The 14,529-nt window shown below is 42.1% G+C and overlaps 1 protein-coding gene across 3 annotated transcripts; it reads left to right on the top strand.

The window, feature by feature from the left end:
- Positions 1 to 2,666: 2,666 nt before the first annotated feature.
- LOC106564934 (nicotinate-nucleotide pyrophosphorylase [carboxylating]) lies at positions 2,667 to 10,761 on the top strand. Of its 3 annotated transcripts, none has more exons than XM_082958851.1 (5): positions 2,667 to 3,273; positions 8,829 to 9,115; positions 9,356 to 9,697; positions 9,954 to 10,085; positions 10,342 to 10,761. In XM_082958851.1, the coding sequence occupies exons 2-5, from the start codon at positions 9,089 to 9,091 to the stop codon at positions 10,555 to 10,557; spliced, it is 717 nt and encodes a 238-aa protein (XP_082814977.1). In that variant the 5' UTR covers positions 2,667 to 3,273; positions 8,829 to 9,088; the 3' UTR covers positions 10,558 to 10,761. The 3 variants fall into 3 exon arrangements, with proteins under 3 accessions (XP_082814977.1, XP_082814976.1, XP_013986944.3); XM_082958850.1 differs by having other exon boundaries at positions 2,668 to 3,273; positions 9,387 to 9,697; XM_014131469.3 differs by lacking the exon at positions 2,667 to 3,273 and having other exon boundaries at positions 8,257 to 9,115; positions 9,387 to 9,697.
- The last annotated feature ends 3,768 nt before the right edge of the window (positions 10,762 to 14,529 follow it).

Raw genomic sequence — 14,529 nt, 5'->3', positions numbered from 1 at the left:
CATGTCAGTGAAGATCATCCCAAACTTGAAATGTCTCTGAGAACTGTTGTTTTGCTCAGATTGTCTGGTTCAACAAAAACACATGAAAAAACAAGAAGACAAATAGTTTTTTAAAGCTGTAACTCAATGTGACTGATTTTCACATTCTTCACTTAGCTTGTAAACATTACAACATGAGCAAATTCCACTTTTCTGGTGTTGTCTGCTTTGAATGTCCTAAACAATCAATGAATCAAATCAATAAAGAAAAGAGGAACATTGTTACTTTTGTTCATTTTGTGGTGAATAAACATTCCTCTGTAGCCCATTGTATATCCATATTAATAATGTCATTTGGATATTTGATTTATTGTATTTGTATTGTTGAATAGTGTTTAAGTACACCAAAATTGTAAACATTACTATAACATTTGTTGCTGTAGGTCCTGAGATGCGTAAGAACTTGCACATAAGGGGGTATTTTGGATCAGAGCAAAATGTGATTGGAGATACAATAACGCAAAGGTTTGAGAACCACTGTTATACACAACCATTGCTGTGGACCAAATGTTATTACAATGGATAATCTCTGCAGACAAAATGACTTTTTACTGTACAATAGACTTTTTGTATCAAAATAATTTTTGCAAGTCTCTAAAATAGTCTTCAGTTGATAAGCACATCATAGCTGCCATTTGAGGATGCAAACAGGCGTTTGATGCAACAGGTGCAATAGGATGCAAACAGCTGTGGTTCAGAATAACCAAGCCCTTGATCATGGGGGGGGGATTTGTTGAGATCCCAGATGCTCGGTCTGAACCTTGGCATGTATCGCTTTTGGTACTGTTTTGGAAGCATAAGGACCTTATCTTTCATATCAGTGAGAAATCATTTTCAAAAAACAAAAGGTTACAATGATACACATCTTGATAGGGTTCGTGTTCCCACATGGCCATATCTCAACGTTACAGCGCTTGTTTACGAAAACAGACCGAAGACGAGGCGACCACCTGTGCTAATTGGCTATCTAGCATGCTCCGAACACCCAGTTGTGGAAAAAGTTCTAAATTCTTGTCCTTGAGTAAAAGAAAAGATACCTTTTTTAATATAAAATTACTCAAGTGACAGTCACCCAGAAAAATAATACTTGAATAAAACTATTTGGTTTATAAATATACTTAAGTATAAATCATTAAATTCTTTATATTAAGCAAACCAGACAACATTTTATGTATTTATTTACAGATAGCCAGGGGCACACTCCAACACTCATATCATTAAGTAAAAATACTTTAAAGTACTACTTCAGTAGTTTAAGTATCTGTACTTTACTATATTTGACAACTTTTAGAAAAATGTACTTTTACATTTTCCCAGACACCCAAAAGTAAATGTGGAATGCTTAGCAGGACAGGAAAATGGTCCAATTCACGCACTTATCAAGAGAACATCCCTGGTCATCCCGACTGTCTCTGATCTGACGGACACACTAAACACAAATGCTTCGTTTGTTAAGTACTTTACACAACTCAGAACACCTCTGTAAGCGTAACTCGGGAAGTGTAATTTCGTTGGATGGAGGAACCCTTGGCTGTATTGATCTGTGCAAAACTGCTACAGTAAGTATCTTTTTTATTTGAAGGATTCTTTCTCGCTGATGAAAGATAAGGGCAATATGTTTCGAAATCCGTATAGCAAGCGATGATTATTGACGTTTCTAAACGTTAAAGCACAAAGTCAGGATTGTAGTTCACGGGGCAGAATGGCTACCTGGCGTTTGAGAGCTAAGAGTAACCTAACCTTTAACCTACATGTATTAGTCTGAACTTGGAAACTGACATTTCCGACTTATTAACTGGGGGTAGTTATACAGGACTTCGACCAGGAAGTAGGCGGGACAAAACAAACAGCCGGTATGTGCAACCAGTTAGCAAGTCGGACATTTTTGGCGTTTCCTAGTTTCCACTAGCACTTGAATGCACCATTAGACTTTTCCATGTTCTTCTTGACGATCCATTATGCAAATACTTAACATTTCATATTTTGACACTTGCAGGGCTCTACAGTGCGACCATTTTACTCACATATGCAACAAAATGTGTGCGAACTGAAAGGTCATGACCACATACCCGCCTACTTCCTGGTCCAAGTCCAGTGCTTTTTTTGAATGGGCTTTCAGTTTATATAATCAAATTCTTGAAAATTGGGTCATTTTTAAGAAATGTTAAATAATATTCGTGTTCGTGGATTAATTTACCTTTAACCAATGCCTTTTATGAAGGTTTTAGAATATGAAGGGAATAAAACACTATCAGGTAGAAGTAAATATAATTGTACATATCTTAAAGGACAACGTTTTAATGAATTATGATAAAGATTTTTAACTAAACCAAGAGACCGCAGCCTGTCTTTTCAAATGGGAACAATTGAGTTATTGTGGGCAGAAAAACAAAGACGTGTGGAGAGCAAGCACAAGCTAGTGAGTTCCTATTGATGCGTTCTAGCATATGTTTGCATATTTCCGTTAGGGAACGCCTACTCTGAAGAGCGCTGTGCAATTAAATTCGCCTTTGCACTCCTAAACGACGCAATTTAAAATAAAATAAAAACTTTGGCAAAGGGTAAAGTCTACAAAACTTAGACCACTCTGTTCGTAACAGATTTTTAGTTTTGTGAACCGAACCTTTGATTTCAAATGTTTCATCGATGAAAGTTTGCAGAATGTCGGTAAAAATCCATCTCGTTCCATTTTCTCCCACTGCCGGCCACTGGGCTTCATCTGAGTGGAAACGCAAAGCGGATGCTTCATATTGATACATCCGGCAAGATATCAGTCTCATTGTTCTGTGACATAAACTTGAAGTCCATTAAAAAATCAGTACGGACCTTGAACAAAGAAGTAAGCAGGACAACGCGCAGCTCAACGAGCCAATAGTAGCCGAGTTTAATTTTGCGTAACTGAACGCGCCAATCATAGACTAGTCAGGGGCTGGAACCGCGAGCCTTTGAGACTAGTACCTACCGTGCGCCCGTTTTGACTCGCGACTGTAAAGGAGAATGAAGAGCATCCAATTACATTTTATGCGACAATGTCAACAGGATCCCAAGGAGGCCAGTGATCTTGTCGATACTGATTTTGCCGAGCCACCAACACAAGATTCGGCTAGCAGTAGCCTTAACACTGCCACCGGCTTTGCCCCCGTTTCGCCAACCACTGCCGGTGGGAAACAATACAAATACAACGCACAGTGGGAGAAAGCTTTCCCGTGGTTGCATTTTGAAGGAAATGTTTTTGTAAGTATTGAAAGGCCGAACCACAATTTGCAGGCAAGCTTTCTTCGTTTGTGGTAGGGAATCCTCACCTGAAGAAGGACACTGTTAAAAAACACAACACGTCGAAAAAGCACATTGGGTGCAGAGATAAACACATCATCAAGAGTACCAACGAATACCCGATGGATTTCGGAAGAAGAGAAGATGATTACAAATAATTATTAACTGGGTTGTTAGAGCCCTTAATACTGATTGGCTGACAGCCGTGTTATATCAGACCGTATACCACGGGTATGACAAAACACATTTTTACTGCTTTAATTACGTTGATAACCAGTTTATAATAGCAATAAGGCAGGGGGGGATTGTGGTATATGGCCATATGTCGAGGCACTCCGCGATGCGTTGTGAATAAGAACAGACCTTAGACTTGGCATATTGGCCGTATACCACACCCCCTCAAGCCTTATTGCTTAAATATAGCGTGCTTGATTACAACATTTCGACCAATGAAATGGGAACTCGAAAAAAAGGATGTTAGTTATCTTCAGGTCATAAAGTCGGAGCTCTAGAAAGATGCCCGAGTTTCCGAGTTGGAATTACAGTGAAAAATATTTTTACTAGTCGGGGCTCGTTTTTTTCCCCCGAGTTGTCTTTAAACGTGGCAATAGCTAGGTCTTGTTCCCAGACGTTGCATGCGTCAACAATGTTGTGTACAACATCATCGACTGACCGATTGCTATAACATATGTGGTTAGCGGATACTTAAAATACCTGTCCAACCGTTGTAAGATATGGCATGCGTAAGCAACGCCTGGGCAGATGAACGCGTCCATATAGCTTGCCAGCTTGTTGTCCTAAAAACCGGAAAGGAGTTACCTCTATTTCGTTCAGCCATTCATATGGGGGAAGTGAATGGGGTTTCGGGATAAACGCCGAAAATAAGGTCTAGGAGTTCTTATACTTTTTGTTTTTGAGACTATCAGTCCGTTAACATGACCTTTTATGAATTGTGAAGCCTTTATGTGCTTGTTTTGAATACACAAGTGTTGTTAGCTGATGAAGATTATGTTATAGAACAAAACATAAGATATCCTAAGCCTGTGTTTACCACAGACCTTTGGCGTTTATCCCCAAAAATACTTAATTTTCCCTTAGGCTTTTGCCGCTTTCACGTGCGATTCGGAACTAGGAAACTCGGAAATCTCCGACTTGCTAACTGAATGTATTTATACACGTGGCACGTCAACCACTTATCAAGTCGGACATTACAAGTTTCCTAGTTCCAACTCATACTTGAACGAGGCATTAGGCCAATGAGCCATTGCAGATTTAGTGCCTATAAAAACTCTCCATTACTATTGATTGCAAAGGGTTGTCACTTGTTAACACAACCACAAAGTCATAAACGCATTCCTACAATTTATTTTAAGCCTAACCTTAACCCTACCCATACTGCTAATTTTATGCCTAACCTTAAATTAAGACCAAAAAGCTACTTTTAGTTTATGTGAATTTTTATGACATAGCCAATTTTGGCTGTGTGATGTAGTGGGAACCACTGACGGTATTTGATTATCTGGGCTAGTTGCCCCGGTAGTTGGGTGAAAACTGATTGCATCTGTTTTGGAACCAGGCTGCCTCGCGGGTGTGAGTCAGGTGACTCGCTCTGGTCAACGGTGAAGTTGGCTCAAAAACAAACTTGACGTGTAGTAATGACAGAGCTGCCAACTCTCACGCATTGACCGTGAGACACACGCATTTGACCCTCTTCTCACTCTCACGGCACACCTCTATCTCACGCATTGAGGAGTACTGCATTTATTTTTCTACTTAGTCCATTGTATTGTCCACGTGTTCAACTGTGCTCCAAATCGTTTTGAAATCAGAGGATCTGCGCCTGCAATTTAACATCACGAGTGGAACTTCTATCATTGTCTTGTCTTGCCACAGCACTGAACCATATCTAAACTCAGCAAAAAAAGGAAACGTCCTCTCACTGTCAACTGCAGGGTTTTTTTTTCAGCAAATTTAACGTGTAAATATTTCTATGAACATAAGATTCTACAACTGAGACACAAGCTGAACAAATTCCACAGACATGGAATAATGTGTCCCTGAACAAAGGGGGGTCAAAAGTAACAGTTAGTATCTGGTGTGGCCACCAGCTGCATTAAGTACTGCAGTGCGTCTCCTCCTCATGGACTGCACCAGATTTGCCAGTTCTTGCTGTGAGATGTTACCCCACTCTTCCACCAAGGCACCTGCAAGTTCCCGGACATTTCTTGGGGGAATGGCCCTAGCCCTCACCGTCCGATCCAACAGGTTGCAGATGTGCTCAATGGGATTGAGATCCGGGCTCTTCCCTGGCCATGGCAGAACACTGACATTCCTGACTTGCAGGAAATCACTCACAGAACGAGCAATATGGCTGGTGGCATTGTCATGCTGGAGGGTCATGTCAGAATAAGCCTGCAGGAAGGCTACCACATGAGGGAGGAGGATGTCTTCCCTGTAACGCACAGCGTTGAGATTGACGACAAGCTCAGTCCGATGATGCTGTGACACACCGCCCCGCCAGACGGCCCTCCACCTCCAAATCGATCCCGCTCCAGAGTACTGGCCTCGGTGTAACGCTCATTCCTTTGACGATAAACGCAAATCCGACCATCACCCCTGGTGAGACAAAATCGCGACTCGTCAGTGAAGAGCACTTTTTGCCAGTCCTGTCTGGTCCAGCGACGGTGGGTTTGTGCCCATAGGCGACGTTGTTGCCGGTGATGTCTGGTGAGGACCTGCCTTACAACAGGCCTACAAGCCCTCAGTCCAGCCTCTCTCAGCCTATTGCGGACAGTCTGAGCACTGATGGAGGGATTGTGCGTTCCTGGTGTAACACGTACAGGATGGCAACAACTGCCCCTGTCCCCCAGGTGTGATGTTCGGATGTACTGATCCTGTGCAGGTGTTGTTACACGTGGTCTACCACTGCGAGGATGATCAGCTGTCTGTCCTGTCTCCCTGTATCGCTGTCTTAGGCGTCTCTCACAGTACAGACATTGCAATTTATTGCCCTGGCCACATTTGCAGTCCTCATGCCTCCTTGCAGCATGCCTAAGGCACATTCACGCAGATGAGCAGGGACCCTGGGCATCTTTCTTTTGGTGTTTTTCAAAGTTAGTAGAAAGGCCTCTTTAGTGTCCTAAGTTTTCATAACTGTGACCTTAATTGCCTACCGTCTGTAAGCTGTTAGTGTCTTAACGACCGTTCCACAGGTGCATGTTAATTGTTTATGGTTCATTGAACAAGCATGGGAAACAGTGTTTAAACCCTTTACAATGAAGATCTGAGGTTATTTGGATTTTTACGAATTATCTTTGAAAGACAGGGTCCTGAAAAAGGGACGTTTCGGTTCAGCTAGGAGCCAGCTGAACTGAAGCATGCTGACGCCTTTACACAGTCTGTTGGGGGGAGCTAAGAGAACGACTTACAGTAGTAGTAAGTGCATACATTTTCATACTGGTCCCCCATGAGAATCAGACACACAACCCTGCAAGTGAGCCACACGGGACTGCACAGATGCTCGACCGTGGAATTACAGTTGACTTAAACTATCAAAATTCATAAATACTGCAAGTATTTATTTTATTGACACGTTGTGTTGAACACAGTGTACATGTGTGTCCACTGTCCAGAGTCTCTCACTCACTGCCTCATCACCTGGGAGCTAACACATCTTCAGCTACCAGCACCTAAGGACTTACATTCCCCTTGGCTAACCCCAACAAAGGCCAAATACTAGGCCTACATGGCAACAAAAACACATGTAACAATTGTTCCATGACTGTTCAGAATCTGTAGAATATAAAGATCCACTGGGCTGAATTGTCATTCAATTTATTATAAACATTGACCCATCCATCACACAAGCACACAAAGGTACACACACCAACAGAATAAAGAATGTTTATTCTGCTATTGCAACAGCCTGGCCCTGTCACGTTTTTGTAAAACTGGGGGAGAGGCTGGAAAAATATAACCATTCAGATTTATAGATGGTCTAATACAGCTTTAGCTCTTGGGTTATGATTGGCAAGGTTGAAATGATTCTGCATTGCTTTTCCATGGAATTGACCTCAACCCTAGTAGTAATCATTTATTGATCCCAACTTGGATGATTGTGTATGATGTAGAGACAGAACAAGGTTTACAATAAGGTCTTATTGACAACAATGAAGACAACCATACTGATTCCATATTGTATTTATTTATCTTGCTCCTTTGCACCCCAGTATCTCTACTTGCACATTCATCTTCTGCACATCTACCATTCCAGTGTTTAATTGCTATATTGTAATTACTTCGCCACCATGGCATATTTATTGCCTTACCGCCCTTATCTTACCTCATTTGCACACACTGTATATATATATATATATATCTTTTCTACTGTATGTTTGTTTATTCCATGTGCAACTCTGTATGTGTCGAACTGCTTTGCTTTATCTTGGCCAGGTCGCAGTTGTAAATGAGAACTTGTTCTCAACTAGTCTACCTGGTTAAATAAAGGTGAAATTATTTATTCTTTTAAACCAGGGTTGTCTTGTCAATGAGCAGAATTGCCAAATCGGACTGTACGAAACATAAAATCAAGACCGCTGTTGTTAATTCATTGTAATTTGCATTTCTTACACTTGACACATTGACCTCATTATACACCATGCATTTCAATAAGGAAAGAGCAACAGCCTGTTTTCCATCCAGTATTAAATCACGGTCATATGTGACCAGCAGGCTCAGACAGTACCCAGAGCTAGGCTATAGAGGGTACAAACACTTCAAGACCCTATGGTCAGATGGCTTTTCATAGATGTCATGGTAAGTAAAGAAATCCACGTTTCTGGGTGTGTGTGTGGGGGGGGGGCAGCGACTTGAGGGGGAGACTGAGGCAGCAACAGGCAGAGAGGGGGGACCAGGCACGTCCATGTGTCGGCCAGGGTGCACTCAGCCGTTGTCCTGGGAGATGCAGAGAAATAGAAAAGGGGTTAGTGAGCGCATCCCTAAGATCCTACTTATTAGGTCATAGATAAAATTGACTGCAATGTACTTGACTCGTATATTAGCATGACTACACAGAACCACCGCAGGCCCATTGTAAAATGAGATTCTATCTCCGTATGATATCTCCTTACTAAAATGTGTCCAAGTTCACAAACAACATGCCTAGCTCCGCCCACTAGGGTGTGGCTTACAGAGCGCTCTTTGCAATCTGCACTCGTTACTTGTACTCCAGTTATATTACCACACCCGCAGGAGCAGACAGGGATCAGAAATTGGCTCTGGCATTTCAAACACATCGGCCCCCTTGAGGCCACCACACCAACGTTCTTTGTTTGTGGTGAATCTTAACCTGAAGACGGACACTGTTACAAAGCAACAGGTCTAAAAAGCACATTGAGAGCAGGGATTCATTCATACCAGAACTCAGGACATTTTGTAGGGTACAATTTAAACTACAAACTGTTAACTATCATCAGATTTAAAGCACTGGAACTAACCCCTTTCTCCATTCTTAACAGAACTTTCCGGCGTAACGTTTTACCTCACCTCTCAAGATGACAACTCCACAGTATGACTTGTCACACACCCTCCCTCCCCACACGCTGACCCGGCTGGCACGGGAGTGGCTGGCAGAGGACACACCGAACTTTGACCCTGCAGGGCTGTGTGTGGGGTCACATGAGGTCGAGGCCAGGTTGTTGTGTAAAACGCCGTGCAGCATGCTGGCAGGCAGGCCTTTCTTCACTGCTGTCTTCACTGAGCTCAGCTGCACTGTGGAATGGGCACACAGAGGGAGCACAGCTGGGTAAGAGACCAACTATGAACCTGGTCAAAAGCATGCTGGAGGTTTAAGAGAATACACAGATGCCTCACAAATGTGATGACAATACACCAACTCTGATCACACTGCCAAATTCATTTGGAGAAGGTATTGTGGAAACAAGCTTTGAGTTTGGCATTCACAAAATTCCATTGGAATAGATTCCAACTGATTACAATCTAACCATTAGATACAGTTCACTCACATGATGTTTGTAATTTTTAGGTAAACTCTACATTGACCTCACCTCCACCAGGTCCAGATGCGGTGGCCCAGACTGCTGTGGTCAGAGGCCCAGCAAGGTGTATCCTCCTCGGGGAGAGACCGGCCCTCCACTGCCTGGCCCGGGCCTCGGGGATAGCCACCCGCTGCTCCCAGCTACAGAGCATCGCCAGGGAGGCAGGCTGGCATGGCCATGTGGCTGGCACGCGTAAAACCACCCCTGGGTTCCGGCTGGTGGAGAAGTATGCCATGTTGGTGGGCGGCTTGTCCATGCACAGACAGGATCTGAGTGGGATGGTGATGCTGAAAGACAATCATATATGGGCATCAGGGAGTATCACACAGGTAGGCAAGGGTGGATGTCTCAAACTGTACAACATTTGACATCAACCTATACTATTGTGGTTGTCGATTCCTCTGAAATGCTTTTACAAATGCATGAAATACATGTAAGTCTTTCATATTCCAAGATGTACCATTAGATCTGGCCTTTTTCTCATATGAGAGCTGAAGTTTTCCCTCTGTGCATTTTGAATAGAGATTAATTTTGCGTTCTGATAGAGAACTGATTTGATGTAATTCCTACCTGTGGGTCTTCCAGGCAGTGAGGGACGCCCGCTCGGTGTGTGGCTTCAGCAGTAAGATTGAGGTGGAGTGCGGCAGCCGTGAGGAGGGCAGTGAGGCGGCCACGGCAGGAGCCGACATTGTCATGCTGGACAACTTTAAGCCACAGGTGAGACTGATGAAGGACTTCCCAAAGCCATCAGGGAAGTAATGTAAGTAATGTAGAGACGTACTGGAGGGCTTATGATAAAGCAGAAGAAATATTTCCGTTGGACATTCATGTACATTGGACTATCAATGTAATATTCTTCTTCCTCCTGTATGTCAGTGCTGTGCATTTCGTTCAATCTCTTCTTTCCTACACGGTCTCTTCCCGCACTCGTCTCTTCCGGCCTCTATTCCTCGTCTGTCCCTTCCTCTCTCAGGAACTCCATGCAGCAGCCCAGCTTCTGAAGGAGGAGTTCCCTTTTGTGCTAATCGAGGCCAGTGGAGGGGTGACCTCAGACTCCCTGCCCCAGTATTTCTCCCCCCATGTGGACATCATCTCTCTGGGCTGCATCACCCAGGGCTGCCCAGTGGTAGACTTCTCCCTCAAGGTTCAAAAGCCTGTTGCCTTTCCAATTATTTTCCAATTAAAGTAACTTTGGCAATTCAGGATTTTTGTTAATAAAGTGAAAATAAAAAGCAACGGTCAATTTCCTCACTTTTCATCCAGGAGATGATCAAGAGAAAAAAAAATCCAGAAATGTTACGTGAGATTTAAAACTATGACATTCAGAGATGACTGTATAATTTCTATGCTGCGTACAACTAATTTAGAAATCATTAAAACTGTGAAGACTGTTCCCTCAGTTTGTTTTGTCCCAAAGTGATCATCTATTATATGGGATATTCTTTAGAATCCCAAATCTTTATGATCCACCGGGAGAAAAGATGACAAATTAGTAACTAAGTCACTATACTGTTAAAGCTTCATATGGATTAAAACACACTGCACTTCCACCACTAAAAGTGCCATCACCTGTTAAATGAATAAACCAGATATCAGTATTCAAAACACTTAAGTTAAACATGCATAAAATCGCCATCATTGAGTTTACATTATATAGGCCTAATAACATCATGCCCAAACCGCGTCCGCAAATTGATTTTCTCCCCCTACACCAAACGCGATCAGGACACGCAGGTTGAAATATAAAAACAAACTCTGAAGAAATTATATTAATTTGTGGACAGGTCAAAAAGCATTAAACATTTATGGCAATTTAGGTAGATAGCTTTCTGTTGCTAGCTAATTTGTCCTGGGTTGTTATTTTACCTGAAATGCACAAGGTCCTCTACTCCGACAATTAATCCACAGATAAAACGATCAACCGAATCGTTTCTAGTCATCTCTCCTCCTTCCAGGCTTCTTTTTCTTTGGACTTTATATGGCGATTGGCATCTAACTTTCATAATAAGGTGTATTACCACAGCTGACCAACCAACCGACCTCAGGTCATCTTTCAATCACCCACGTGGGTATAACCAATGAGGAGGTGGCACGTGGATTTATGCTTCTATAAACCAATGAGAAGATGGTAGAAGTAGGACTTGCACCGCGTTCAGCGTCACAAATAGAACTGATTTCTATTTTAGCGTTTGGCATCGCAGACGCTCGTTGGCACAATGATTGAATAACCTGTATGTGTACATTTATTTTGCAATGCGATGTGGTCAGCATGTAACTGTGAAACAAGTTTCAGTTTTGATTATGGTTAACGTGTACCATTTCCCTGATATGACGTGGGTGGCTAGGGCATAAGGTTTCAGGAAATCAGTTCCATTTAGGAAGAGATTATCTGCCATTATAACCAGAGTTCTTTCAAGACATGTTCCTTTTTGGTAAGTTAGATGATTTTGTTAGCTATTTGTTTTTTTTCTCACATTTGTAATTATTAAAGTAACAAACTATGAAGTAACCATACATTTTGGAATATAGAACTGTACATTTGTGAAGTTCATGATGGCAAGAAAATCTGTCAATTTTAAACATTGCTTCAATTTGCTTTTGACTTTAGAAACTCAAAGTAGATTTTGGCTCCATAAATGTCAAAAGTGGTTTGTATTTAACTATTGTGAGGTGTTAATAGGATGATACATTTGCCAACAGGAAGATATTTTGGGTTCAGTCTACCTAAAGACGGTGCTTTTCTGGTTCCTAACCACCAGGAGTGGCATGACATGCAGGACCATAAAGGAGAGCTGCATTTAATCCTTAAACTGAGAGAAAAAATGACAAAGTAGATTCTTTTTCTCCTTTTTCTCCTATTTTTCTCCTATTGCAGCCAGCTTCATTACAGAAACACCAAGAAGCTCCAATTGACTAGACCTAGAGGAAAGCGTGCTATGGTAATCTGAGGTGGCTAGCAAATGTAAAATGAACGGTTAAAAACGAAAGTACAGGAAGTATTATGTGATTGATACTGAAGGCTCTATTCAATCTGTATCGCTGAAGTGTTACAAATAGAGTAAATTCCTATTGTGATGACATCTGCAGCGTTTACCATGAATGCAGTCTACGCCAACGCTGGAACAATGCTTTTAAATTTGATGTAACACTGAATTTACGCGATAGGGATTGAAATGACACTATCGGCTGAAAAGCCACCAAAGACCGGCTCGAGTGCCACTGTCAGTTAAGTCGTCTTCTGTCAAGTATACTTTCATTAATTTTCACACAAAGAAGATAGCATATTTTGTGCATTTGTCAGACAGTCACAATCGGTCATTTAATGTTAATGACAGGATATGACTGCATGCATCAAAGCATTTGGGCCAAAAGTCTACAACCCATTAATTTGAGAAACCAAGTCCCCAGGATTATGAAAAGAGAGACAACACTTTCCCAGGGACAATTGAGAAAAGGAACAGGGTAAGTTACAGACTAGGTCATGATACACCTCGTCACCATATCAACAACTAGGGCCTATATTAAAATCACCCAGACTAGTCATTCAAAATGGCATGGTCCCTGGTTGTTACCGTAGCATTCAATACAACATAAAGAAACAGTACAGACATATTTGTAAATCAGCTAGTATAAAGGCTGGTCTTGGCCATCTTTTTCATGCAGGACCTTAACGATATCATCGCACAATTCCAACATCTACACCTGTGGTAGAGGAGATGGACTGGGTATGGGCAGTCACCAGAAGTGTACACACACACACAGGGTGGAATGGACAGGACATGAAACGGCTTTTTCTGTTAAAACAGATTGATCAAGAAATGGGAGTGACCTGCTGCCATGAAGAGGAACTCAATGAGGAAATGGACTGGGTATGATGACACATTTGTCTGCATCATTTCCAATTCCCCATATATACTGGACACATATAAACGCAACAATTTCAAAGATTTTACTGAGTTAAAGTTAATAGAAGGAAATCAGTAAATTGAAAAGCATTCATTAGGCCATAATCTATGGATTTCACAACTGGGCAGGGGCGCAGCCATATTTTTGTTCAGTATATATTTTTTGTAAATATATACAGTACCAGTCAAACGTTTGGACACACCTCCTCATTCCAGAGTTGATTTACTTTTACTATTTTCTACATTGTAGAATAATATTGAAGATATCGAAACTATGAAATAACACATGAATCATGTAGTAACCAAAAAGGTGTTAAACAAATCAAAATATATTTTATATTTGAGATTCTTCAAAGTAACCACCCTTTGCCTTGATGACAGCTTTGCATACTCTTGGCATTCTCTAAACCAGCTTCATGAAGAATGCTTTTCCAACAGTCTTGAATGAGTTCCCACATATGCTGAACAATTGACAGCTGCTTTTTGTTCACTCTGCGGTCCAACTCAAATCAAATCAAATTTATTTTTATATAGCCCTTCGTACATCAGCTGATATTCTCAAAGTGCTGTACAGAAACCCAGCCTAAAACCCCAAACAGCAAGCAAAGCATGTGAAAGAAGCACGGTGGCTAGGAAAAACTCCCTAGGAAAAACTCCCTAGAAAGGCCAAAAACCTAGGAAGAAACCTAGAGAGGAACCAGGCTATGAGGGGTGGCCAGTCCTCTTCTGGCTGTGCAGGGTGGATATTATAACAGAACATAGTCAAGATGTTAAAATGTTCATAAATGACCAGCATGGTCAAATAATAATAATCATAGTAGTTGTCGAGGGTGCAACAAGCACGTCCGGTGAACAGGTCAGGGTTCCATAGCCGCAGGCAGAACAGTTGAAACTGGAGCAGCAGCACGGCCAGGTGGACTGGGGACAGCAAGGAGTCATCATACCAGGTAGTCCTGAGGCATGGTCCTAGGGCTCAGGTCCTCCGAGAGAAAGACAGAAAGAGAGAAAGAGAGAATTAGAGAGAGCATATTTAAATACACACAGGACACCGGATAAGACAAGAGAAATACTCCAGATGTAACAGACTGACCCTAGCCCCCCGACACATAAACTACTGCAGCATAAATACTGGAGGCTGAGACAGGAGGGATCAGAAGACACTGTGGCCCCACAACTCATCCCAAACCATCTCAATTGGGTTGAGTTTGGGTATTTGTGGAGGCCAGGTCATCTGATGCAGCACTCCATCACTCTCC

This window comes from Salmo salar, chromosome 12 (assembly GCF_965601325.2).
Source record: "Salmo salar chromosome 12, fSalSal1, whole genome shotgun sequence".
In the NCBI taxonomy this organism is placed as follows: Eukaryota; Metazoa; Chordata; class Actinopteri; order Salmoniformes; family Salmonidae; genus Salmo; species Salmo salar.
Note: the sequence above shows the minus strand (reverse complement) of the source record. Positions and strands in the feature narration are given on the sequence as shown.